Below are 24,954 nucleotides of genomic sequence, written 5' to 3' on the forward strand. Positions count from 1 at the left end.
GGAGATCACTCACTATATCTAAAACAAGTGTCATTTATATTTACAATTCCCTTGTCCAAATGGATTACTCAGTTTTATTAATATCTTATCAAATTGTAAATTACAGTGCATGGAGAATGGTGTAATTTCTAATCAGGGAAAAAAATTAAGTAGATGCTTTTTCTACTTGGAACCGGTAGGTTTGATAGACCTTATTTGTGGTTTCCTCACGCTTAAAGGTGGTAGAATTAAGTTAAGATCAGAATACGGTTTGTCTGTAGACATACACTACCGGTCAAAAGTTTTAGAACACCTACTCATTAAAGTGATTTTATTTTATTTGGACTTTCCTACATTGTAGAATAATAGTGAAGACAAAATATGAAATAGCACGTATGGAATCATGTAGTAACCAAAAAATGTGTTTAAAAAAATCTAAATACATTATATCTAAAATTCAACAAATAGCCACCCTTTGCCTTGATGACAACTTTGCACACTCTCAACCAGCTTCACCTGGAATGCTTTTCCAACCGTCTTGAAGGAGTTCCCACAAATTCTGAACACTTGTTGGCTGCTTTTCCTTCACACTGCGGTCCAACTCATCCCATACCTTCTCAATTTGGTTGATGTCGGGGGATTGTGGAGGCCAGGTCATCTGATGCAGCACTCCATCTTGGTAAAATAGCCCTTACCCAGCCTGGAGGTGTGTTGGGTCATTGTCCTGTTGAAAAACAAATGATAGTCCCACTAAGTACAAACCAAAATGGGATGGCGTGTTGCTGCAGAATGCTGTGGTAGGCATGCTGGTTAATCGTGCCTTGATTTCTAAATAAGTCAGCGTCACCAGCAAAGCACCCCCACACCACCTCCTCCGAATGTGTATTTCCAACTGTATGGAGCTGTTCCAACTGTTCACCCACGTGTCTCATAAAGACAAGGATGTTGGAACCAAAAATCTCAAATTTGGACTCCAGACCAAAGGACACATTTCCACTGGTCTAATGTCCATTGCTCGTGTTTCTTGGCCCAAGCAAGTCTCTTCATCTTATTGGTGTCCTTTAGTAGTGGTTTCTTTTGTAGCAATTCAACCATGAAGGCCTGATTGACAGTCTCCTCTGAACAGTTGATGTTGAGATGCGTCTGTTACTTGAACTCTGTGAAGCTGGTAACTTTAATGAACTTATCCTCTGCAGCAGAGAACTCTGGTTCTTCCATTCCTGTGGCGGTCCTCATGAGAGACAGTTTCATCACAGAGCTTGATGGTTTTTGCGACTGCACTTGAAGAAATGTTAGGTTCTTGACATTTTTCGTATGGACTGTCGTTTCGCAATGCTTATTTGAGCTGTTCTTGCCACAAGACTGACTTGGTCTTTTACCAAACTGAAATGCATTCCAGGTGACTACCTCATGAAGCTGGTTGAGAGAATGCCTTGATGACAGCTTTGCACACTCTTGGCAAAGGGTGGCTACTTGAAGAATCTAAAATATATTTTGATTTGTTTAACACATGTAATCAGTGTTATTTCATAGATTTGAAATCACTATTATTCTAGAAAACAGTAAAAATAAAGAAAAACCCTTTTGACTGATAGTGTACCTCCACTTTTTCGATCTCCACCCCAAATGAATAGCAGGTGAATAGAAAGCTAGTCTAATACTTAAGTTCAAGGTCAGAATACACAAAGTGCATAAAAAAAGGAATTACGTTCCATTCACAAGCGCTTAATTAACTTGGGTCGGAATCGGGCCCCAATTGTGTTCTTGAATTACTAGGTATCGTGACCAGAACTACTGGAAATAATCCAATGCATGATTTTGATTAGAGTCCCCAGCACACCGAACTCAAGACAAGCGCAGGTATTGATAGTCAATATACATGATCACTGTCTGATGGGACTGGCGTTTCCAAAACAGGATAGTGACTGTGGCTTATTTGGAAGGATCTGCTCACAAATAGATGCAATGTATCCAAGCGCTTGAACCAAATTTCACTTGGGTAAAAAAAAAAAAAAAACTATGCAACACCATTTTATAACATACACGACATGGACAAAATGTGGATTTGGCTCTTTCAGCGAAACCCGTTGCTGACTGGTGTATAAAATTGAGCACACAGCCACGCAATCTCTATAAACAAGCATAGGCAGTAGTAGAATGGCCTGTACTCAGTGACTTTCAACGTGGTACCGTCATAGGACGCCACCTTTCCAACAAGTCAGTTCATCAAATTTCTGCCCTGCTAGAGCCGTCCCGGTGAAGTGGAAACGTCTAGGAGCAACAACGGCTCAGCCGCAAAGTGGTAGGCCACACAAGCTCTGTCCTTGGTCGCAACACACACTACAGAGTTCCAAACTGCCTCTGGATGCAATGTCAGCACAATAACTGTTCGTCGGGAGCTTCATGGTTTCCAAACGTCGGCTGGAGTGGTGTAAAGCTTGCCACCATTGGACTCTGGAGTGATGAATCACGTTTCTCTATCTGGCAGCGCGACAGACGAATCTGGGTTTGCCAGGAGAATGCATAGTGTCAACTGTAAAGTTTGGTGGGGGTGTTATTCTTGGTTCGAGCTAGTTCTTCCAGCGAAGGGAAATCTTAACGCTACAGAATACATTGACATTCTAAATGATTCTGTGCTTCCAACTTTGTGGCAACAGTTTGGGAAAGGTCCTTTCCTGTTTCACCATGACAATGCCTCCGTGCACAAAGCGAGGTCCATACAGAAATGGTTGTCGAGATCAATGTGGAAGAACTTGTGGCCTGCACAGAGCCCTGACCTCAATCCCATTGAACACCTTTGGGATGAATTGGAACGCTGACTGCGAGCCACGCCTAATATCAGTGCCTGACCTCACTAATGCTCGTGGCTTAAGTCCCCGCACCAATGCTACATCTAGTGAGGAAAACAATCCTGGAGGCTGTTATAGCAGCAAAGGGAGGGGAGTCCATATTAATGCCCATGATTTTGGATTGAGATGTTCGATGAGCACCTGTCCACATACTGTTGGCCATGTAGTGTAGGTTGAATAGGGTAGGGATTGGGACATTGCCAGGGCACATTTTTTAGAACAAGACCAATCACAGTAAGCCTCTGTCATAAAACGTTAAAACGCTCCCAAGTAAATAAATGAAAATACAGAACAGCTGTAATTTGAAAGCTAGTGCTGCCATCGTGTGGTACATTTACATTCTCTGAACCCTCAGTTTACAGCGCCCTCCACTAATAAATATATATATATATATATATATACCCTTGGTAAATATGTCTGCTGTTTATCCGCTTGGTCTTTCATTCAAAATATTCACAAAATCTAACCTTTTAATTGAAGTAGAATGGTAGAGAAATATTTTTTCTATATTTCTCCAAAACATGTGCCACAATTATTGGCACCTATAGAAATCCTTGAGTAAAATCTAACTGAAGCATATTTGTATTTTACTTTAAGTTCACCTGAGTGATAAGCCATGACTTTGTTTCAGTGGGGTATAAATATGTGACACACAGGCCAAGTTCCCATCCATCACTATGGGAATGACACGAGAATACAGTAAATGTGACAAGGCTACGATCAGACGCCACCTACATAACCCCAAGCTGCTTGGGATGGTTGCCATAAAAAAATCCTTAGCTGTCAAACAAACTCAAGTACCTGCGGAACGTTACTGGAACTTTCAATGGGACCGGGTTCTATGGTCAGATGAGAACATAGAGTGTAGGCAGAAAGATGGCCATGCAGAAAAGTACCTCATCCCCACTGAAGTATGTTGGTGGATTGGATGTTGTAGGGCTGTTTTTCTTTCCAAAGACCCTGGACAACGTGTTAGGATACATGATATCATGGCAGATATTAAAACAAAACCTGACTGCCCCTGCTAGGAAGATTAAACTGGGCCTTGGTAGGAGCTTCCAGCAGGACAATGATCCAACGCACACCTCAAAATCAACACAAAAAATGGTTCACTGACCACAGAATCAAGGTTTTGCCATGGTCGTCCCAGTCCGCTGACCTAAACGCCATAGAAAACCTGTGGGATGAGCTGAAGATGAGGCCACAAGCGTGGACCTTGGAATCTGAAGGACCTGGAGAGATTCTGCATGGAGGGATGGTCTCATATCTTGCCATGTGTTCACCAACCTCATTACACATTATAGGAGAAGACTCAGAGCGATCATCTTGGCAAAGAGAGGTTGCACAAAGTATTAAATGAATAATTGTGGCACGCATATATTTGGAAAATTTGTTTTATGATAGGAATTTAAAAAAATGTATTTCAATTGGTTTACTTTAATTAAAAAGGTTCAATTTTTTTTGTTGAATGAAAGACCAAGAGGATAAAAGGTATTTGATCATATTTACCAAAGGGTGCCAATATTAGTGGAGGGCACTGTATACCCAGGCCTTTGACTGTTATAGATGAGAGAATTCCATGTAAAAAGGTGTTTTATGTGCTTTAGAATGCATTTCTATTGTATTGCACTTTAAAAAGTGGCCTTGTAATTACCGTCTCACTGAATACATGCGTTTCCTGGAATTGCCTGAAGCCTCTGATCAACTTTAGTAAAAGCAACCTGCCTAAAAAAAAAACAACAACCTAAGATACTATCATTGTAAGGTGTTTGCCTGAAGTAACACAATCGGGATAGTGAATAATTTGAGGACCAATTCTTCTTACAAAGTTGAATCTTTTATTTACTCTACATTTAAACATGTTAACTTGGAAGGTGAGGGGGACCAGGGTTGTTAGATTTAAAATAAAAAATAAAAATCAATGTAGTGGTGTGGCAGAGCGAGGAAGAGAAGGTGTTGAGAACCCAGAAGAGAAGAAACTAGTCCACCATCCCCAATAAAACCAGACATAATAAACAAGGTAACAACAAAGGGCGAACAACCTGTACACTTTCTATATCACATTAAGGCTCAATCCAATCCCTTCGTTCTCCTCACACACATTGAAAATCTCTGATATAAGCAGTTTAACATAAGAGTTTCTCGAGTGTGTGTTTGAGCAAGGTCGATATGACGTATGGAGGGCCATTAAGTGAAAGCAGTGACACAATGCAGTCTTTCTCAGAGAAGCTCAAGAGACACGAACAACGCCATTTTTAATATCCAAAAAGGTGAAATGACATCACTTCTGTGTTTAAAGGAAACGCAAAATAAGTATCAAACAAAAGAGGTAAACTGTTGAGTGATTGAAGATGTCAATTAAATAACTCTGTATTCCTAGAAAGTTTGTGTGTAGACTGTCTGATCCCCCCCCCCCCCCCCAAACGATCCTTCAGTGTTCAACACAGGATTTTAACAACAGGCCCAGTAGTGTTAACAGAGGGCACCATTGCTTTGTCCACTCACTGGCAGCCATCTTCAGCACTTCCCTGCATTACCCTACTCTTGGCTACATAAACTCAACAGCATAAACATGTGTATGTGGACAGGCAAAAATGACTGAGAAGACAGATGGACATACTAACGTGGTGATGAAGAGACCAGCAACGAGGCAATAGGCTCGCGGGGTGGAGGCCTCGTTATTAAATCACAACTTTTTTTATATATAGAATTGCTTACATTTTTAAACCTAGCAGCAGAATATACAATCTAAGCAATTTTTCAGGGGAGGGGGGGGGGGGTCTTAAATTCACATTCATTTTAAACAAAATCTCAAGTCCCTCCTAACGAGAATTATTGCATTCACTGTTCTAGCTGCTGCCATAAAAAAACATCAAAGTAAAGAGAAGAAATCTGCGTATTTAAAAAAAAATTACCACAAGAATCCAATATATTACAACCCTATCAGACATTATCTTTACATAACATATTTACATATTAGGCCTTTTACTTCCTAAAGAATTGTCTCGGTAACGACAAATTAGGGCCAAAACAAAATAATGATTAAAAGTAACCATCAGAAGTAAATCAGCTGGGCCTAGACAGTGGAATTCCTCCGTACGCGTGTCAGGAACATGTCCTCAATTCCCATGCTTCCTCACCCTCACAAAACACGTTTACATGTGCCAAGGAGCTAAATCAAGGGCTCTTTGGTGCAATTGCTCCCAGCCTCCTCAGTTTCCTTTCTTTGTTTTGTCCCCCTCTCTAGAATAACAGTTAAATGTACCACAAAATGTACGCTCACCCCGGTTTCAGCAGCTCAGTGCCTTGCCACACATTCAAGTACAAAGAAGAAGAAAAGAGCATGACAAAAGATCCTCTGGATAAAAACGGACAAAGGTTCTGGGGCTAGCCAGACATGACACTTCACCCTCCCCACCACAGGGGGTGCTGCGCTCAGAGGACTAGCCCTCGAGGCTAAGTGCTCACATTCCATACAATGGGCATTCTTTTTCATTGGTAGTTTTCTTAGCTAGTTATTTTTTTTGTATTTTTGTGTTGTGTCCGTCTTCATTGTTTCTTGTTTAGTTTCTTGCCTTTCTTCAGGACCAGCTTATTCCTGATGTGTCCTCGCTTCCTCTTAGCAGTCTGTGCAATAAAACAAACTTGATTTACAAATCCATTTTCAATTTGCAACTTGTTCCTACATATCTACTCATCTGAATTGGAGCACACATTAACAGTATGAAATAAAAGTGAGTCGGCTCACATTTTATGAACATTTCCTTTTGGTGGCTTAAATTTGAGAACAAATAGTCATATGTAAACTCACTCCGCCAGTATCAGATGTCTTACATTCATTAGCACAATGAATGCTGAGAGACATGGAAGCCTTGTACCTTTTTGGAGGTGTACTTCTGCCTGGGCACGATGCTGCGGAGCTTGTGCTCCAGCGGCTCCCTGTTCTCCAGCTTCTTCACCTTGTAGATGCGCACCAGCCAGTGCTCTGAGGTGAACGCCTCCTCAAGGTGCTTGAACTTGATGTCCTTGTTGCCGATCTCGGCGTTGCGGGTGCGGTCGAACCCAGGCGGTGTCCGGAAGTCCAGCTGAGAGATAAGGACAGCAGTAGGTGGGGTTGAGGGTGTTGACGAGGTCAGCTACTGACTGAGCAAAAGTGAGTATGGCGCTTGTGTAAAGGTTGATTCTACCTTCAAACAAGTGCTGTTTTTCCTCTTACTTCATTATCAGGCTCTTTCCCTGCTCTTTTAAAATCTGTACATCACCTATCCCTCCCTCCACCTTCTGATATCTAATTCTGTCTTTCCAGTCTTGTCCTAGTCACTTCCTCAAAACCAACCTCTTTCCTTACCTTTATCCTGCTCTAAACCAGTCTCTCCATCTCCTCCATGGGTTAAGCCATGAGACAGAACACTGCTTGCCTGGCTGTCTCTGGACACTACTGAAGCAGCCCACTGATCCTTCCTCCTCTTCACTGAGCTGCTGGCCAGGCAACACGCAGCTCCCTTTAAGTACCTGGCAGCTCATCTCGCTCATATCTCGCCTGTACCTGCCAAAGCCTGTGCATCTGAGCACTTTCCCTCCCACGCTTCTGTCAGCGCGTCCTTAAGCCCCTCTCGTCCGTTAGTGCTTACTGTAGCCTACTTTAGCTTCAGGTATTTCCCCACCGCTCACCTGCATCTCGCCGAAGCGGTAGTAGGACATCTTGTACATAAGGCAGTTGAGCAGGACAGGCGAGCCGGCCTTGTCCACGCGGAACTCTCCCTGAGGGGTGAAGTAGTCACTCTCCTGAAGGGCACAAGGAGGGAAGGCAGTGAGCGTGAGACACTTGGGGGTTCAGACCAAATCCCACATTTCTTTGAGGATACTTATTGATCTCATCAAATAGAGACTGCACTTAATAGGGGAATAAAAACTGAAACACTTTGCCAAATTGCCATCTACGATATGACGCAGTCTTACAACCTTCAATAGTTCAGTTCATCTCTGACATTCAAACTCGCATGGGGAAATAAATACATTTACAAATCTGCATTGGATATCGGACAATTTGTCCAACGACAAAGGGTCATTGACTAAAATAAACATTGCTAGGAACTGCAATGTCCTTGGGTTTGCCCCAGACGGATAGAGTGAAGTGTTTACCCAGGTTTCTCAGCATAACAAAAAGGATCATAAATAGGAGTGAATGAAGGGCCCTTCTGTATCGTGTTGCAGTCTCAACCAGGCACTCACCCGAATGTCCTTGGGATGCTCTCCCTCCGCTATCCTGACCATCCACAGGAACTTGTTGATGTCGTCGCCCGAGTAACCAATCACGCCCCCGAAGATGATCAGCACGTAGTCCACGTCCAGACTCCTCATGATCTCGTACGCGGCACTCTCATTGGACGACATGGCTTTTCCCACCTACAGAAGAGAGAGGGAAGAACGGGAGTTTGTACAGAGAAGAGAGTAGAGGAACGAAGAGATGCAGGTAGATAGAGTTGGTGGGAAAATGAGAGGGTGGTGTAAGTACTTGCTTTTCAAAGTCGTTGCCGGCTCTGGGAAAATCAATCAAGTCATAGGAGCAAAAATAATCCCACACATTACTGCAGCTCCTACAAGTGAATGTATTGCATTCATTGAGAAAGGTGAGAGCCAAGAAGCTGATCTACTTTGGAGCATGAGGTCTGCGTTGACTCGAAAACCCTCAAATCTTCAAACCTCCCCAATGCCCCCTTTTGATGTTGTGTGACTCACCAGTGCTATATGACTGTTATTCCATGTGTTGTTGTCCACTAGGGTGGTTCGATTAGCCATGCCTGCTATCTGGTAGCCATAGTCCCACCAAGACATAACCCTCGCGTGCTCGTCTGTGTTCTGCCTCAGCCAATAGTAGGCCTCCCTGAAGTCATCCAGGATGTTCCTCGTCCTGTGGGGAGTGACAGAGTTGACGAGTTACGGAAAGGACAGTAACGGGAAGGACAGCCAGGCAAACATCGGTTTGGTAACTTAGGTGATCTATGAGACAGGGATGACGCAAATTGTATCCACCAATGTTCCCTTGAATATTTTCAGCATTTTCAGCTGAGAGAATGTGAACATTGTGAAAAGTCTGTGCAACTTCCAGCGTGTGTATACTGTGAACACTGAGGCTGTACCCGCTTTAAATTACAGTTTTAACAGTTGCCAAGTAGGCTACTCTGGCTATCTGATCATAACGTAGACCTACCAGAGTGGCCTACCATCAAAAACAAATCCCATAACAGTCTACAGTAGCAGCCAATGTGTGGTGTCCAATGTAGGCCTACATTCCATGAGACTTTTGGAAAAAAAACACCACTAGGGCTCGGCATTAAAACTTCTTATGGCTTGAATCCCGCTAACGGGATCGATATGACAACAGCCAGTGAAAGTACAGGGCGCCAAATTCAAAACAACAGAAATCTCATAATTAAAATTCCTCAAACATACAAGTATTTTAAAGATAAACTTGTTGTTAATCGCACCAGTGTCCGATTTCAAAAAGGCTTTACGACGAAAGCACACTAAATGATTGACAGGTCTGCACAGTCACAGAAAAAGCAATTTTTCCAGCCACAGAAAGGAGTCACAAAAGGCAGAAATAGAGATAAAATGAATCACTAACCTTTGATGATCATCAGATGACACTCATAGGACAACATGTATGTTTTGTTCGATAAAGTTCATATTTATTTACAAAAATCTGAGTTTACATTGGCGCGTTCCAAAACATCCGGTGATTTTGCAGAGAGCCACATCAATTTACAGAAATACTCATAATAAACATTGATAAAAGATACAACTATTATGCATGGTATTATAGATACACTTCTCCTTGTTGCAACTGCTGTGTCAGATTTAAAAAAAAAGCTTTACCGAAAAAGCACAGCATGCAATAATCTGAGTACAGCGCTCAGATGACAAATCAAGACATACAGATATCCTCCATGTTGTGGAGTCAACAGAAGTCAGAAATAACATTATAAATATTCACTTACCTTTGATGATCTTCATCAGAATGCACTCGATAAAGTCCATCATTTATGTCCAAATACCTCCTTTTTGTTTGCGTGTTTAGCCCAGTAATCCAAATTCATGACGCGCAGGCCAGACGAAAGGTCAAAAAGTTCCGTTACAGTCCGTAGAAACATGTCAAACGATGTATAGAATCAATCTTTAGGATGTTTTTATCATAAATCTTCAATAATGTTCCAACCGGAGAATTCCTTTGTCTTCAGAAATGCAATGGAACGCAAGCTAACTCGCACGTGACCAGCTCATGCCACTGCCAGACCATTGACTCATTCAGCTCCCATTCCCCCCTCTGTCACAGTAGAAGCATCAAACAAGGTTCTAAAGACTGTTGACATCTAGTGGAAGCCTTATGAAGTGCAATTTGACCCCATAGACACTGTATATTCGATAGGCAAAGAGTTGTAAAACTACAAACCACAGATTTCCCACTTCCTGGTTGGATTTTTTTCTCTCAGGTTTTTGCCTGCCATATGAGTTCTGTTATACTCACAGACATCATTCTATCCAAATCTACTAATACTTTGCATATATTAGCAACTGGGCCTGAGTAGCAGGCAGTTTACTCTGGGCACCTTAATTATCCAAGCTACTCAATACTGCCCCCAGCCATAAGAAGTTAACCTGTTATCCACTTGTACTTCAGACAAGGTGACTGAAAATGTTGTTTGATGTAAGAAACCATTTCACAAAATAAAATGCATTATTATTATTCTCATACCATTATTACAGAGAATAGGCCAAAGTATGCTACACTCTGCTTATTCAAGCCTGTCTCAAAATACAACACTGCCCCTTTAAGGCAAAAATAAATATCTTATTTTCAAAGACATCTAGAAATGTACACGTTTTGTGCTCTTGTAAGCAGCAAATCACTCCCCCATTGCTGACTACAAATTATTTATAAACTCAGCTAATAACTCACTAACTAGCAAAAGATAAACAAAATGTGCACATGTTGCTACATGCAGTTCTTGATTTGATCTCAAAACAAGCACATCTACTCACGACCACAGCTTTAAACACAGTCCGGTTCAAAATAAATGGCACTGATCCATATATGGCAATGTTGTATTTGCATATAGGCCTACTGCATCTCCAATTGGCTATACCGCACTGATCTGTGTAGAGTACGGGCTGAGTCATGCGCAATAGAATCCTAATCCTATGCGTACTGCCTACACATTTTTTAAACTTGTATGGTTCGTTTTGTTTCAGTAAGTTGCATCGAAAGTGGCTAATATTGTGTTGATCATAATTTCCACAGTAAAAGGGAAACGTTGATAGTGTTAACTAACAGGGAAAACTCCAGGACGTGGAGTGAAGTTCAATCTCTCTGTGGGCTGATATTTCTGCACTCTGAGCAGAGGTCCTGGGGAGCTGTGTGGCAGTCTCGGGGATACTTTGCGCCCGCGCGCAGCTTCGAGGGAACATTGGTACCCAAATAAATATATGTATGAGGACTTAAGAGTCGAAGAGTTAGACTTTCTCCTACTTACGTGTCACTTCAATGTCTAAATCTCTAATTGGAAAATAAACAGCACACAAAGTCTTGCAAGCGCACACGTCATCTTCACAATTATTGAAGATAATTCTGTTAAGAGTTATGGGACAAGATGCAATAAAACAATGCAGAGTTACACAACAACACTCCGAGCTCATCAACATCACAGCTTTTACCTGATGAAATACGACTGTGGGCATTTCTGTGGGTATATGCGAGTGAGAAAGTGTGTGCCTGTGCCTTTGTGTTCCCCAATGCGTGCGAATGTACGCTGCTGTCAGAAATATGTGGAGCTACGCTTGTATGCGTGGAGTGTAATGTGTGCCTTAGTCTACATAACTGCATGGTAGTTTGAACATCTGTGGCTCAAAACAAAAATCGGTAGAGCAACGGCGCTTGCAACACCAAAGGTTGCGGGTTCGATTCCCATTGGGGCTCAGTGTCTGGCATGTAATTATTACATTATTAGTCCTTACCCATCGTTGTTGTAGGAGGCCAGCACCACACTAGGACTGGAGTAGGCGTTACTGGTGACCCATGTGCAGTGGACGGCGAACATCATGAGCAGCATCAACATCAGCATGGTCACGATACTCTTTATGTTGGGGCCCAGGCCCTCCTCTGCCTTCTCCTGCTCAGACACGTGCTTACGCACCTTTCCTGCCTGCAGAGGGAGACATACGCACACCACATCAACACACTGGCCCACTAAAAACAGACGTATCAGAGTTGCAATACAAACAGAGTGAAATTGGACATTACTTTGTACCTCCTTACAGGAATATGTATATTGGCTAAGCACAGGTAACTGCCAAAATAAAGGAGACACCAACATAGTGTGTGTTAATAGGGCGTTGGGCCACCAGGAGCCAGAACAGCTTCAAATAGATTCTACAAGTGTCTGGAACTTTAGTGGAGGGATGAGACACCAGTCTCCCCATGAGAAATCCATCTTTTTTTTTTTTTTTTTGGTGGTGGAAAACACTCAGGCGCCACTCCAGAATCTCCCATAAGTGTTCAATTGGTTTGAGATCTGGAGACAGACAGCCACGGCATATGGTTTACATCAAACTAGTCAATGACCACTCGTGCATGTTTTCCCTCCTTTGAGAAAACTTTATTAAAAAAGGGGAGGGGGGAGATTTAGAAACACTTCTGCGCAATCACTTCGTTCCCACATTTTCTTGGGGGGGGGGACTTGATTGACATTTGACTGAATTGTTTAGAGCCAGTAACACAAGCATTACACTGCATTCTTATAACATCAGCTAAACTGTGTATACGACCAATAAACTGATATGATTTAACGAATTTACTGACTTTTACCCAATTCCTCATTTATAACCATTGCGTACATTTCACACTACATACCTGCGTGCTCCATTTATGAAAAGAATACGTCAAATATGGAGGTTTATAAACTTGACTTGACACTGTATATCAGATCGGCTGTAAAACGAGAACGAGCACTAAAACTCGGCCCGGAAATGACCCTCCATTCGCTTAATGTGAAAATAGTTCTGGACCCGTCAGCAGAACGTTTGAATTCAACAATGTTATGCATTGGTTTTTTTCTTGGTCGCAAATGGGTCTTCCAAATGGACAATGACCCCAAGCATACTTCCAAAGTTGTGACCAAATGGCTTAAGGACAACAAAGTCAATGTATTTGTGTGGCCATCACAAAGCCCTGACCTCAATCCAATAGAAAATTTGTGGGCAGAACTGAAAAAGCGCATGCGAACAAGGAGGCCTACTGTGATGTGATGAAAGAAATAAAAGATTCTCTCTACTATTATTCTGACATTTCACATTCTCGGGAGAGGCGAAGGTCGAGAACCGTGCATCCCCCGAAACACAACCCAATCAAGCCGCACTGCTTCTTGACATAATGCCCACTTAACCCGGAATCCACTTCGCACCAACGTGTCGGAGGAAACGCTGTAACCTGGCGACCGTGTCAGCATGTACTGCGCCCGGCCAGCCACAGGAGTCGCTAGTGCGCGATGGGACAAGGACATCCCTGCCGGCCAAACCCTCCCCTAACCCGGACAACGCTGAGCCAAATTGTGCTCCGCCCCATGGGTCTCCTGGTCGCGGCCGGCTACGACAGAGCCTGGACCCGAACCCAGAACCTCCAACACTGTCATTTAGATTCGAAAAGTGTCTCACCAAAGGCAAATGGCTGCTTCTTATGTTTTTATGAATAAGTGTCATCACAACCCTCCATTTGCTCTAAATACTTAGGCCCACTTGCAATACCCTAAAACTTCAATTAAATTGCTGAGTCTCAAATAGCTTCCTGTCCCCTTTAATAGCTGGGCTACAGCATAAAGTTCAACAAATAAACATATGTTTCAAATAAACGCTGGGTGTAAATGAGCTGTTTACGATGTTACCATGAATTACTTACGAGGTTAAATGTTTGATTTGTTACAATAAATCATTCAGTAATGACTCAAAACAATTATGGAAATCTGTTTTTATCACCAGTCGAAACTGCTAACTAAATGGGAATCACAAAAACAGACAACTTCAGAAGTACAGGCCACTGAGGTACAATAAGAATTAGAAACTGCGTCTCAGATGTCCAACCGTTGTTCGAGGTAACTTACTCACGTTCGCAGACGCCGATTCATGTACGTCTATATCCGGTTAATATGGACCAATATCGCATGCGCATGGGGAGCCATCACGTCATCCAAAAATATGGCAGACATCATAGGATGAATATAAAATGTTAATATCTTCATCTGTGATTGATCAAAACTAATATCAGCCTCAGCAACAATTTGAATAATTCAATGGATATTTTGTGCACCCTGGCCCCTTGATACAGACCCAGAAATCACCCTCTAGTGGCAAAAGTAAGAACTTCTGAAAATGCAGCCCGAGGAATATATATATATATTTTGTAGAGGCATACTATGGCAAATGTGTGTAAACACAGTGCAGGAAATGGATTAAAATACTGAAAGTGAATGCTGGAATTAAACAATTAACTATGCACATCAGCAAAAACTGTGTGCATTAAGGAAATAGAAGCCTGGTTTGAATAGAAGCCCGTCTCTAATAAGTGCCTATTATGTTCAGTGATTTAAGCAAATGCCTGGGCTATTAATTGGAAATTTTAGGGTACTTCAGTCACTAGAAGATGTGCATACGCATGGTCTAAAGTTGGCATGGAGGAAAGGACATTTTCACTGCAAGTTCAGTTTTGATAACATTTCTGCAAGCACATATGCATAGCTGGCGCTGGATATAATTTATTTGACACATCTTCAATTTCTTATCGGCGTAGCACGCACCTCCGTGAGGAAAGGGTGCCCGCAACCCCCCCAAAAAAGACCACCCCCCCTGTTTTTTTTTAACAGTATTGAAAAGCATAATCGTCGGTATTTCAAAATATACAGTTTACACCATACCGGGGTATCGCCCAAGCCTATTAATGAATACGGGCCCTGGACTGTGACTCCTCCTGACCTTGTCATAGAGGTTCCCTGAGCTCCTTTTGTCATCCTCGTCACTGCTGTCCTCTACGGGAGGGTTCTCCCTCTTCATGTCATCCCCCAGGTAGTGCTCGAACACACTGGAGAAGGCGATGGCCGACAGCATGCACACCACCGGCGTCAAGGTCAGCATCAGGCGCACCATCACCCCGGCAAAGTAGACCGCGCTGATGGCATAGAGAGCCACTAGGGGGGGGGGGGGGGGCAGAGAGGCAAGAAAGATGAATTCAAATTAAAACAGCGTTTAACCCATGTCAAAAGTACACAGTGCACAACTCAGGTCTTCGGGGGTGTTTTTTATATATATTTATCTGAGACAGACTGATTTAGAGCTTGGTTATCAGTTGTGCAGGCTCTCGGGACAATCAATGACAATTGATCAATTAAAGGAAAACTAAATTTGGCATTTGTTTCATTAGTCCATTGTTGACATAAGCAAAACATTTTGGGACTTGTCAACAATTGACTAATGAAACAAATACCAATGGATGGTTTTTGGGTGGAGTTTTCCTTCCAGTTCAAGGGAAAAACAGAAACCACCTCAAGCGTAGCCCCTAATGCACTGGAGCAGTGGGATTCTGTTCAGAATTCCCTCTTCCACTACAACTCCTAGGAACAGGTGTGTACAGTATATCAACAACATGAGGACGCCCTTGCTTCAATGCATATTCCTCTCAAATCACCAGATTCCCCTCCCAAATATTCCGATGTATTCAAATGATGTGTATGCATGTTGAGTATCGGTGTGTTTTAACGAGCCCCGGTTTACCGAAGACGCGCTCGTCGTTGACATTCTTGATGCAGAACCAGAGGCCTGCTGGGAAGGTGCAGACCAGGATGTGGAGGTCGAAGAAGAATGACACCCAGGTGGTGGGTTGGTGCTCCGACACCGACGCGATGATGGGGATATGGATCTTAGCGTAGCTGGGGGGGTGGAAGAATAGAGGAGACAAACATCTGGTAATTCAGGGAATATGAAGATTCAAGAAACCAACTTAAAAAAGGGAACGGAAACGGAGAGCTAGAGCGCTGCTGTCAGCAAACAAACCGATTTATCATTGCTTAATGCAGAAATCAGACACGCTGCAGTTCATGTACAGAATGTAGCCTAAGTGTGTTTGGGAAGAAAAAGACAATGCTAGCATTTCCTTTGAGACTATGTATGGTGTAAGCCCTTTCGCAGACACACACACACACACACGTTCAATTCAACAACTGTTTCGTCGATAGGAAAGGTTAGCCGTGCTTACCCGGTGTCCCACAGAGAGTAGAATCGCCCACTCCACGGAGCGATGTAACCTAAATGAACCAACAATCAATCAATACACAGGACTGGGGAACTTGAACACACACATTATTGGTTATGACGCAGACTTTTTTAGCATATGGTTGAAACTGGTGGGTGTCTGACAGTATGAGACAGTTTGCGTAGTGTACAAATATAATGACAAAGTGAAGAGGCCCTTGGGTGTAGGGCCATTCAATTATGGTCCTCAAGTTCCCAAAACGCTTCAGGTTTTCACTATCATCCATTCTAACCAGGGACTGATTCCAACCTGGGACACTCAATAAGCACAACTAACTACGAGGTAGAGAACCAATAATACATTTTAGCCCCTCAGGACCGGAATTAAAATCGCCCTGTTTTAGTGGGTCAGGTATCTGTTTAGTAGTAGGGCATATGTGGGTCGGGACTCGAGTGGAATGTTGACCAGCGGAAAGTTAGCAATATGTTTATTGGGCAAGGGACATGAGTAACAAAGGGCACTCAACAGTACAAGCTAAAACGTGAAAGAGATAAAAACACTTCGCTATTATGGTATGAGGACTAGCTTGTGTAGTTGTACGTGTTAGTTGTTTATACCTGATCTACATGTACACAGGCATGTGCAACTATACAGGATACAGGGACCTGTTTGTGATAGTCAGGTGTATGAGTAACAGTGAGAGATAGATAGATATATATATATATATATATCTATCTATCTATGACACATCTGTGGTACACCTGATCTACATGTACACTATATACAAGTATGTGAGACACCCCTTCAAATTTGTGGATTCGGCTATTTCAGCCACACCCGTTGGAGTCAGCTGTATAAAATCGAGCACACAGCCATGCAATCTCCATAGACAAACATTGTCAGTAGAATGGCCTTACTGAAGCACTCAGTGACTTTTAACATGGCACAGTCATATGATGCCACCTTTCCAACAAGTCAGTTCGTAAAATTTCTGCCCTGCTAGAGCTGCCCCCGGTCAACTGGAAGTGCTGTTATTGTGAAGGGGAAACATCTAGGTGAAACAACGGCTCAGCCGCGAAGTGGTCGGCCACAAGCTCACAGAACGGGACCGCCGAGTGCTGAAGCGCATAGAGTATAAAAATAGTCTGACCTCGGTTGCAACACTAACTAGAGTTCCAGACTGATACTGGAAGCAACTTCAGCACAAGAACTGCTCGTCTGGAGCTTCATGAAATGGGTTTCCACGGCAGAGCAGCCGCACACAAGCCTAAGGTCACCATGCGCAATGCCATGGAGTAGTGTAAAGCTAGCTCGCTGCCATTGGACTCTGGAGCAGTAGAAACGCTTTCTCTGGAGTGATGAATCACACTTCATCATCTGGCAGTCTGACGAATGAATCTGGGTTTGGCGGATGCCAGGAGAACGCTACCTGCCCTAATGCATAGTGCCAACTGTAAAGTTTGGTAGAGGAGGAGGAATAATGGTCTGGGACTGTTTTTCATGGTTCGGGCTAAGCCCCTCAGATCCAGTGAAAGGAAATCTTAACGCTACACCATACAATGACATTCTAGAGGATTCTGTGCTTCCAACTTGGTGCAGGTCCTTTCCTGTTTCAGCATGAAAATGCCTCCGTGCACAAAGTGAGGTCCATACAGGAATGGTTTGTTGAGATCGGTGTGGAAAAACTTGACTGACCTGCACAGAGTCCTGACCTCAACCCCATCAAACACCGTCTGGATGAATTGGAACACCTGCAAGCCAAGTCTAATCACCCAACATCAGTGCCTGACCTCACTAATGCTCTTGTGGCTGAATGGAAGCAGGTCTCCACATCAATGTCCCAACATCTAGTGGAAAGCCTTCCCAGAAGAGTGGGAGCAATTCTATTAATGCCCATGATTGTGGAATGAGATGTTTGGCGAGCAGGTGTCCACATACACTACATGACCAAAAGTATGTTACTATATGGTATACAAGAACTGGACAGGTGTATGTGTAAGCATATGGTATATGAGGATTTGGTTTTGAAAGCAAGGTGTATGTGCAATGTTGAGATATAGGGACTCACCTGTATATACCTGATACTACAGTATATATTGAGGAAGTCAGGTGTACGTGTAACTAACTACAGTGCCTTCAGAAAGTATTTATAGCTCCTTAACTTTTTCCACCTTTTTTGGTGTTCCAGCCTGAATTTAAAATGGATTACATTTAAATTTAGTGTCACTGGCCTACACACAATGCCTCTTCCTTTCAAAGTGGAATTATGTTTAGAACTGTTTCCAAGTTAACTAAAAATGTAAAGCTGAATTTCCTGGGGTCAATAAGTATTCAACCCATTTGTTAAGGCAAGCCTAAAGTTCAGGCGTAAAAATGTGCTTAAGTCAAATAATAAATTGCATGGACTCACTGTGTGTAACAAGTGTTTAACAGGCTTTGAATGACTACCTCATCTCTGTACCCCACACATATAATTATAAAGTCCCTCAGTTTAGCAGTGAATTTCAAACACAGATTCAACCACAAAGACCAGGGAGGTTTTCCAATGCCTTGCAAAGGGTACCTATTAGTAGATGGGTTAAAAAAAATAAATTAAACTGACAGAATATGCCTTTGAGCATGGTGAAGTTATTAATTACACTTTGGATGGTGTATCAATACACCCAGTCACTACAAAGATACAGGGGTCCTTCTTAACCGCTCAGGGATTTCATCACGAGGCCAATGATGAATTTAAAACAGAGTTTAATAATGGCTGTGATAGGAGAAAACTGAGGATGGATCAACATTGTAGTTACTAACCTGAGTGATAAAAGGAAGCTTGTACAGAATACAGATATTCCAAATCATGTATGACTTGCATAACATGACTTGCCTAGTTAAATAAAAAGGTATCCTTTTTGCAATAAGGCATTAAAGTAAAACTCCCAAAAAATGTATAATCTAAGAAATGTACTTCATGTCCTGAATACAAAGCGTTATGTTTCAGACAAATCCAACATTGAGTACCACGCTTCATATTTTCAAGCATGGTGGTGGCTGCATCATGTTATGGGTATGCTTGTCATCTGCAAGGACTATTTTCTTTTTTTTTTATAAAAAGAAACAGCGCTAAGCACAGGCAACATCCTAGAGCAGGGGTGTCAAAGTCAAATGGACGGAGGGCCAAATAAAAAAATCAGCTACAAGACGAGGGCCGGACTGTTCGAATGTTCATTGAAAAATTTTTAAATGACGCATATAGTCTAGTGAACCTAATTGAACCTACTGAAAACCTAACAAATATATTACAATATGATCAGATAAATAAAGCAATATTTTCTTATGGCTCTGTCAGTAATCTTTAATTTTCAACAGACACAAAAGACAAATTTCCTTTATATAAATATCCCCATAACATGAACATTAAATGAAAGAAACCGGTATTCAAGGCACCATCAGTAGACTATATTTTCTATTTTAGCAAAAGTGGGCTAAATTTACTTCAAAGAAAAAACAATAATAGCAATTTTCTATCATCCACTCAACTGAAATATTTTTAAAATATAATTGGATTGAAATACAAAAAAATAAAGTGCAAAAATCTATTAATCAAAAACAACACTTTGTTTAAGGAGAAGTAACATGCAGTGAAAACAAATATTAAATTTTAACTTTTAAACTTGAACTGAGTAAAAACTCTAAATATGTGATTGCACAGTAATGTTCACTTGTTTGAGGTTGAGGGTGATACTTGGTGGTGTCCCATCTTTTCCACAAGTTCATCAATGTTCGGGGTAAGGCTCTGAGCTGAAGAAATCCTCAGAATTGAGTGGAGGTGTTCAGCAGTAAGTCGACTTCTGTGTGATGTTTTGTTCAGGTTCATCAAAGAAAACAGTTGTTCACACAGGTATGTGCTGCCAAACATAGACAACGTTTGAGCAGCCTGGATGCGCAGCTGGGGCATTGTGCCGGGGAGGAAACGGGCGAACTCCGCAGCACCCACTGCCGCATATTTTGCCCTCAGTGCATCATTGCATTGGAGGTCAATCAACTCCATTTGGAGGTTTGGTGGTGAGCTTTCCACGTCAACAGCAAATGGGTTACCGAGCAGTTCCAACCTGCTTTTTTGTGCTTCAAAGTCAGCAAATCGGCGTCGAAAGTCAGCGGCAAGCATACCTATTTTATCAGCCAACTGTGTGCTCGGGAACGCACTGGTAGAGAGCTTCTCTTTCATGGTCTGGCAGCTGGGAAAGTGGCTCAAATTTTCTTTCCGCATCTGCGTCTCCCACAGAGTCAGTTTGGTTTTAAATGCCTTCACTGTACTGTACATATCAGAGATGACACGATCCCGACCCTGCAGCTGCAAGTTTATTGCATTCAGATGACTCGTAATGTCACACAGAAAAGCCATTTCACACAGAAACATTTCGTCTCGGAGTTGTGTTGTGTCTTTCCCTTTGCTGTCCAAGAACAGACAAATCTCCTCACGAAGCTCGAAACATCTTTGAAGCACCTTTCCCTGGCTTAGCCATCGCACCTCTGTGTGATAAGGCAAATCACCATGCTCCGTTTCTAACTCCGTCAGAAATGCCTTGAACTGGCGGTGATTCAAACCTTTGGCTCTGATAAAGTTAACTGTGCGCGTGATGATGCTCATTACATGCTCCATTTTCAAGGCTTTACCGCACAACGCTTCCTGGTGTATGATACAATGATAAGCTGTCAGCTCACCTGTCGCGTTTTCCTCTTGCATCTTTTCCCGTATCTTCGCCACCAGTCCGCTCCTGTGTCCACACATCGCAGGTGCTCCGTCGGTTGTCAAACCCACGAGTTTTTCCCAAGGCAGCTCCATCTCATTTACACATCTTGACACCTCTTCATACAAATCATGCCCCGTAGTTGTGCCATGCATAGGACGTAAAGCCAAAAACTCCTCTGTCACGCTTAGGTTGGAGTCCACTCCGCGGATGAAAATTGACAACTGGGCAATGTCAGAAATGTCGGTGCTCTCATCCACAGCCAAGGAATATGCAATAAAATCTTTTCCCTTTTTCACAAGCTGCTCTTTTAGATTGATGGACAACTGGTCTACTCTCTCGGCAATGGTGTTTCTGCTCAGACTCACATTTAAAAAGAGTTGCCTTTTTTCTGGGCAAACTTCGTCACAAACTTTAATCATGCAGTTTTTGATGAAATCCCCCTCCGTAAATGGCCGGGCTGATTTAGCGATCTCTTCTGCCAAAATAAAACTGGCCTTGACAGTTGCGTCCGCGTGTGTGTCCGCGTGTTTCGTTTCATAATGTCGTCTCAGATTATACTCTTTCAGTACCGCCACACTTTCTCCACACAGAAGACACACAGGTTTTCCAGCTACCTTCGTGAACATATACTCCGACTCCCACCTTGTTTGAAACCCCCGGTTCTCAGTATCCACCTTCCGTTTTGCCATTTTTGATGGGTATCTGAAAGTTAATTTTACTGTGATGCTGACGACTGCTGTGCCAATAAATATTGAAATGAAGCAGCCTACTGCTCGGTGCGTCACCTTTGCATTGTGGGAAATGTAGTATTGGTGCGTGTAAAAGATCTGCGGGCTGCCGGCTTGCTGCGGGCCGGTTCTAATAATAAATCAAGATCATCCCAGGGGCCGTAAAAAACCTTCTTGCGGGCCGGATGTGGCCCGCGGGCCTCGACTCTGACATATGTGTCCTAGAGGAAAACCTGGCTCAGCCTGCTTTCCAAAAGACACCAGCAGACAAATTCACCTTTCAGCAGGAAATGAACCTTAAAACACAAGGCCAAATCTACACTGGAGTTGCTTACCAAAACTACATTGAATGTTCGAGTGGCCTAGTTAGTTTTGACTTAAAATCGGCTTGAACATTTATGGCAAGACTTGAAAATGATTGTCTAGCATGATCAACAACCAACTTGACAGAGCTTGAAGAATAATGTACAAATTTAGTACAATCCAGGTGTGCAAAGCCCTTACACAGAAAGACTCAACTGCAATCGCTGCCAAAAGGTGAGTCTAACATGTATTGACTCAGGAGTGTAATAGCTTATGTAAATATCTGTATTTAAATGTAATACATTTGCAAAAAAAATATCTAAAAACATGTGTGTAGGTGGGTGAGAAAACCCCCCAGATTTAATTCATTTTGAATTCAGACTAACAACAAAAAGTGGAACAAGTCTGAATACTTTCTGAAGGCCATGTGGTATAGGAGGACATGCTGCTCTGTAAGTCACGTGCATGTGTAATGGCATAGGAACTCACCGGTGTAGGTGAGATAGATGACGGTGAGGAACACCACCCCAGCAGCTAGCGACACCCCCAGGAAGAACAGGGTCTGGAACTCCTGCTTGGTGAGCCTGTCCTTCAGGTACTGCAGCAACGCATATGCCTGGAGCAGTGCAAACACGCCTGCAATCACAGAATGTCAGAGTTAGCACAGTATTACAACAACCTTAACCATTTGAGTCTCATGCGAGCAGGTTTGACGGTTGTCTTACTATAGATGTGCTTACACACTGATGCTGCAAATAACACAATATACCGGAATAGCAGGAACTGTTAAGACTGAAATGGGATCTCTGTTCTGTTATCTGATGTCGCTCTCTTGTGGAACTTCATGCTAATTGAACAAAGCCCTAGTTTCACAGCAAAACAGAGGCGCACTTCCAATGTACGACCCCCCCCCCCCCCCCCCCGGCATTCCAAGGTCACAACTCCACCAGAACAATGTAAAAAAGCCCATCGCTCTGATGCTTTATTCTTCCCTTCCTGTCCCCGTCACGCTGGCTGTCGCTGTAGACACCGCCAGATGTTGCGAGCAGCTGCTGCCCGAAGCCAAACACGCCCAGACCTTTGAGAGAGTGACGGTGCTTTCCATTCCTCAAAGCCCACGTCGCTGCCGTGCTGTGCTGCCCCGGTCACCCGCATAACAAACACCACTTCAGAAATCAGACTGAAGCTACGTTAGACTAAGAGGAAGATAAAATGTATGCTTTAGAGGTACATCATCTTGTTACTAGTGATGTGACAAATTAAACGATAAGACAAATGCAGAAAATGAAACATTAATTCACAATTCTGTTGCACTGCTGCAGGCAACAGTTTGGGTCGCATGGTGCGTCCCTTTCAGATGATTAAGCATTGCACCTGTACTACCAATGTGGTACCTAAATTCCACCTCCACAAAGTTTGCATTTCACCACCTAATCACACGTCTTCCATACAGGACTTCGCTGCTGTCGCTTGACTTTCTCTGCCATTTTTCCAAGACTTTGTTCCAAAATAACTGATTCCTCGACTCCCATTTCTAAAAGCACGCAGAATCGACGCCTCAAATCCTCTGATTCAGTATTCTTTTAACAGACAAGACTGATAGGGGCACAGTGTAGGCAGGTCGGCCACCAGGCAGAACCATGCACTAGGCCTATCTATCGACAATCAAAAGCTGTAGCTTCAGTAAAGCTGGGCCTATCATCAATGTGTATGCTAGCATATTCTACACGCAACAGACCGAAGGACGGAACACACGCTAGTCATTAGTGAAGAGAAAGACCAGGCAAGCTAGCATGAGGGGGGAAAAGGGGCAGGCAGAAAGAACCGTGCACATATGTTTTGGAAATCTGTACATCGCAATGTCTTGTCCCCTCGCAAATACACCAAAGTATCATGAAGTTAATCTCTTCCTCTCTGGTTTTAAAGTGCAACACATAAATCGTTTTATTTGTGCATTGTAATTACAGAAACATTTCCATAATATAGCTGGTGCTAATAGTGGAATGATGGTGTTTCACGGTTTAACTATTATTTTACCCGCCAGTGTTGTGATAGTCGTCTGTTGTTATCAATCCACTATTAGCGCCAGCTATATGGACATTTTATGAAATTAAAATGCAAAAATAAAACCCAGTGTAGCACATTAACCTCTTGGATCTCTGGGGGCGCTATTTCATTTTTGGATAAAAAACGTTCCCGTTTTAAGCGCGATATTTTGTCACGAAAAGATGCTCGACTATGCATATTCTTGACCGTTTTGGAAAGAAAACACTCTGAAGTTTCAGAATCTGCAAAGATTTTGTCTGTAAGTACCCCAGAACTCATTCTACAGGCGAAACCAAGATGATGCATCACCCAGGAATTAGCAGAATTTCTGAAGCTCTGTTTTCCATTGTCTCCTTATATGGCTGTGATTGCGCAAGGAATGAGCCTACACTTTCTGTCGTTCGCCCAAGGTCTTAGCAGCATTGTGACGTATTTGTAGGCATATCATTGGAAGATTGACCATAAGAGACTACATTTTCCAAGTGTCCGCCTGGTGTCCTGCGTCGAATTCGGTGCGCAATTGCCAGCTGCTTCCACTTTACCATTTGATTCAGGGGAGAAAGCATGTGTCCAAGAACGATGTATCAATGAAGAGATATGTGAAAAACACCTTGATGATTGATTCTAAACAACGTTTGCCATGTTTTCAGTCGATATTATGGAGTTAATTTGGAAAAAAGTTCGCGTTTTGAGGACTGAATTTTCGGGTTTTTTTTGGTAGCCAAATGTGATGTATAAAACGGAGCTATTTCTAATACACAAAGAATCTTTTTGGAAAAACTGAGCATCTGCTATCCAACTGAGAGTATCCTCATTGAAAACATCAGAAGTTCTTCAAAGGTAAATGATTTTATTTGAAGGCTTTTATGTTTTTGTTGAAATGTTGCGTGCTGGATGCTAACGCTAATGCTAACGCTAAATCCTTTGTTTGCTAGCTACTGTTACACAAATTATTGTTTTCCTATGGTTGAGAAGCATATTTTGAAAATCTGAGATGACAGTTTTGTTTACAA

The 24,954-nt window shown here is 42.6% G+C and overlaps 1 protein-coding gene across 1 annotated transcript in view; it reads right to left on the reverse strand.

Annotated features, from left to right (window-relative positions):
• Positions 1 to 4,643: 4,643 nt before the first annotated feature.
• LOC139391580 (dolichyl-diphosphooligosaccharide--protein glycosyltransferase subunit STT3B-like) overlaps positions 4,644 to 24,954 on the reverse strand; it is a 95,209-nt gene continuing 74,898 nt past the window's right edge. The window contains exons 7-16 of the mRNA XM_071138943.1: positions 22,385 to 22,531; positions 16,126 to 16,174; positions 15,645 to 15,799; positions 14,850 to 15,061; positions 11,844 to 12,031; positions 8,568 to 8,739; positions 8,061 to 8,234; positions 7,500 to 7,613; positions 6,707 to 6,913; positions 4,644 to 6,455 (exon numbers count right to left, since the gene is read on the reverse strand). Of these exons, the coding sequence (XP_070995044.1) occupies positions 6,378 to 6,455; positions 6,707 to 6,913; positions 7,500 to 7,613; positions 8,061 to 8,234; positions 8,568 to 8,739; positions 11,844 to 12,031; positions 14,850 to 15,061; positions 15,645 to 15,799; positions 16,126 to 16,174; positions 22,385 to 22,531 (1,496 nt within the window). The 3' untranslated portion in view covers positions 4,644 to 6,377. The remainder of the gene's footprint in view (positions 6,456 to 6,706; positions 6,914 to 7,499; positions 7,614 to 8,060; positions 8,235 to 8,567; positions 8,740 to 11,843; positions 12,032 to 14,849; positions 15,062 to 15,644; positions 15,800 to 16,125; positions 16,175 to 22,384; positions 22,532 to 24,954) is intronic.

Source organism: Oncorhynchus clarkii, chromosome 32 (genome assembly GCF_045791955.1).
Source record: "Oncorhynchus clarkii lewisi isolate Uvic-CL-2024 chromosome 32, UVic_Ocla_1.0, whole genome shotgun sequence".
NCBI lineage: Eukaryota > Metazoa > Chordata > Actinopteri > Salmoniformes > Salmonidae > Oncorhynchus > Oncorhynchus clarkii.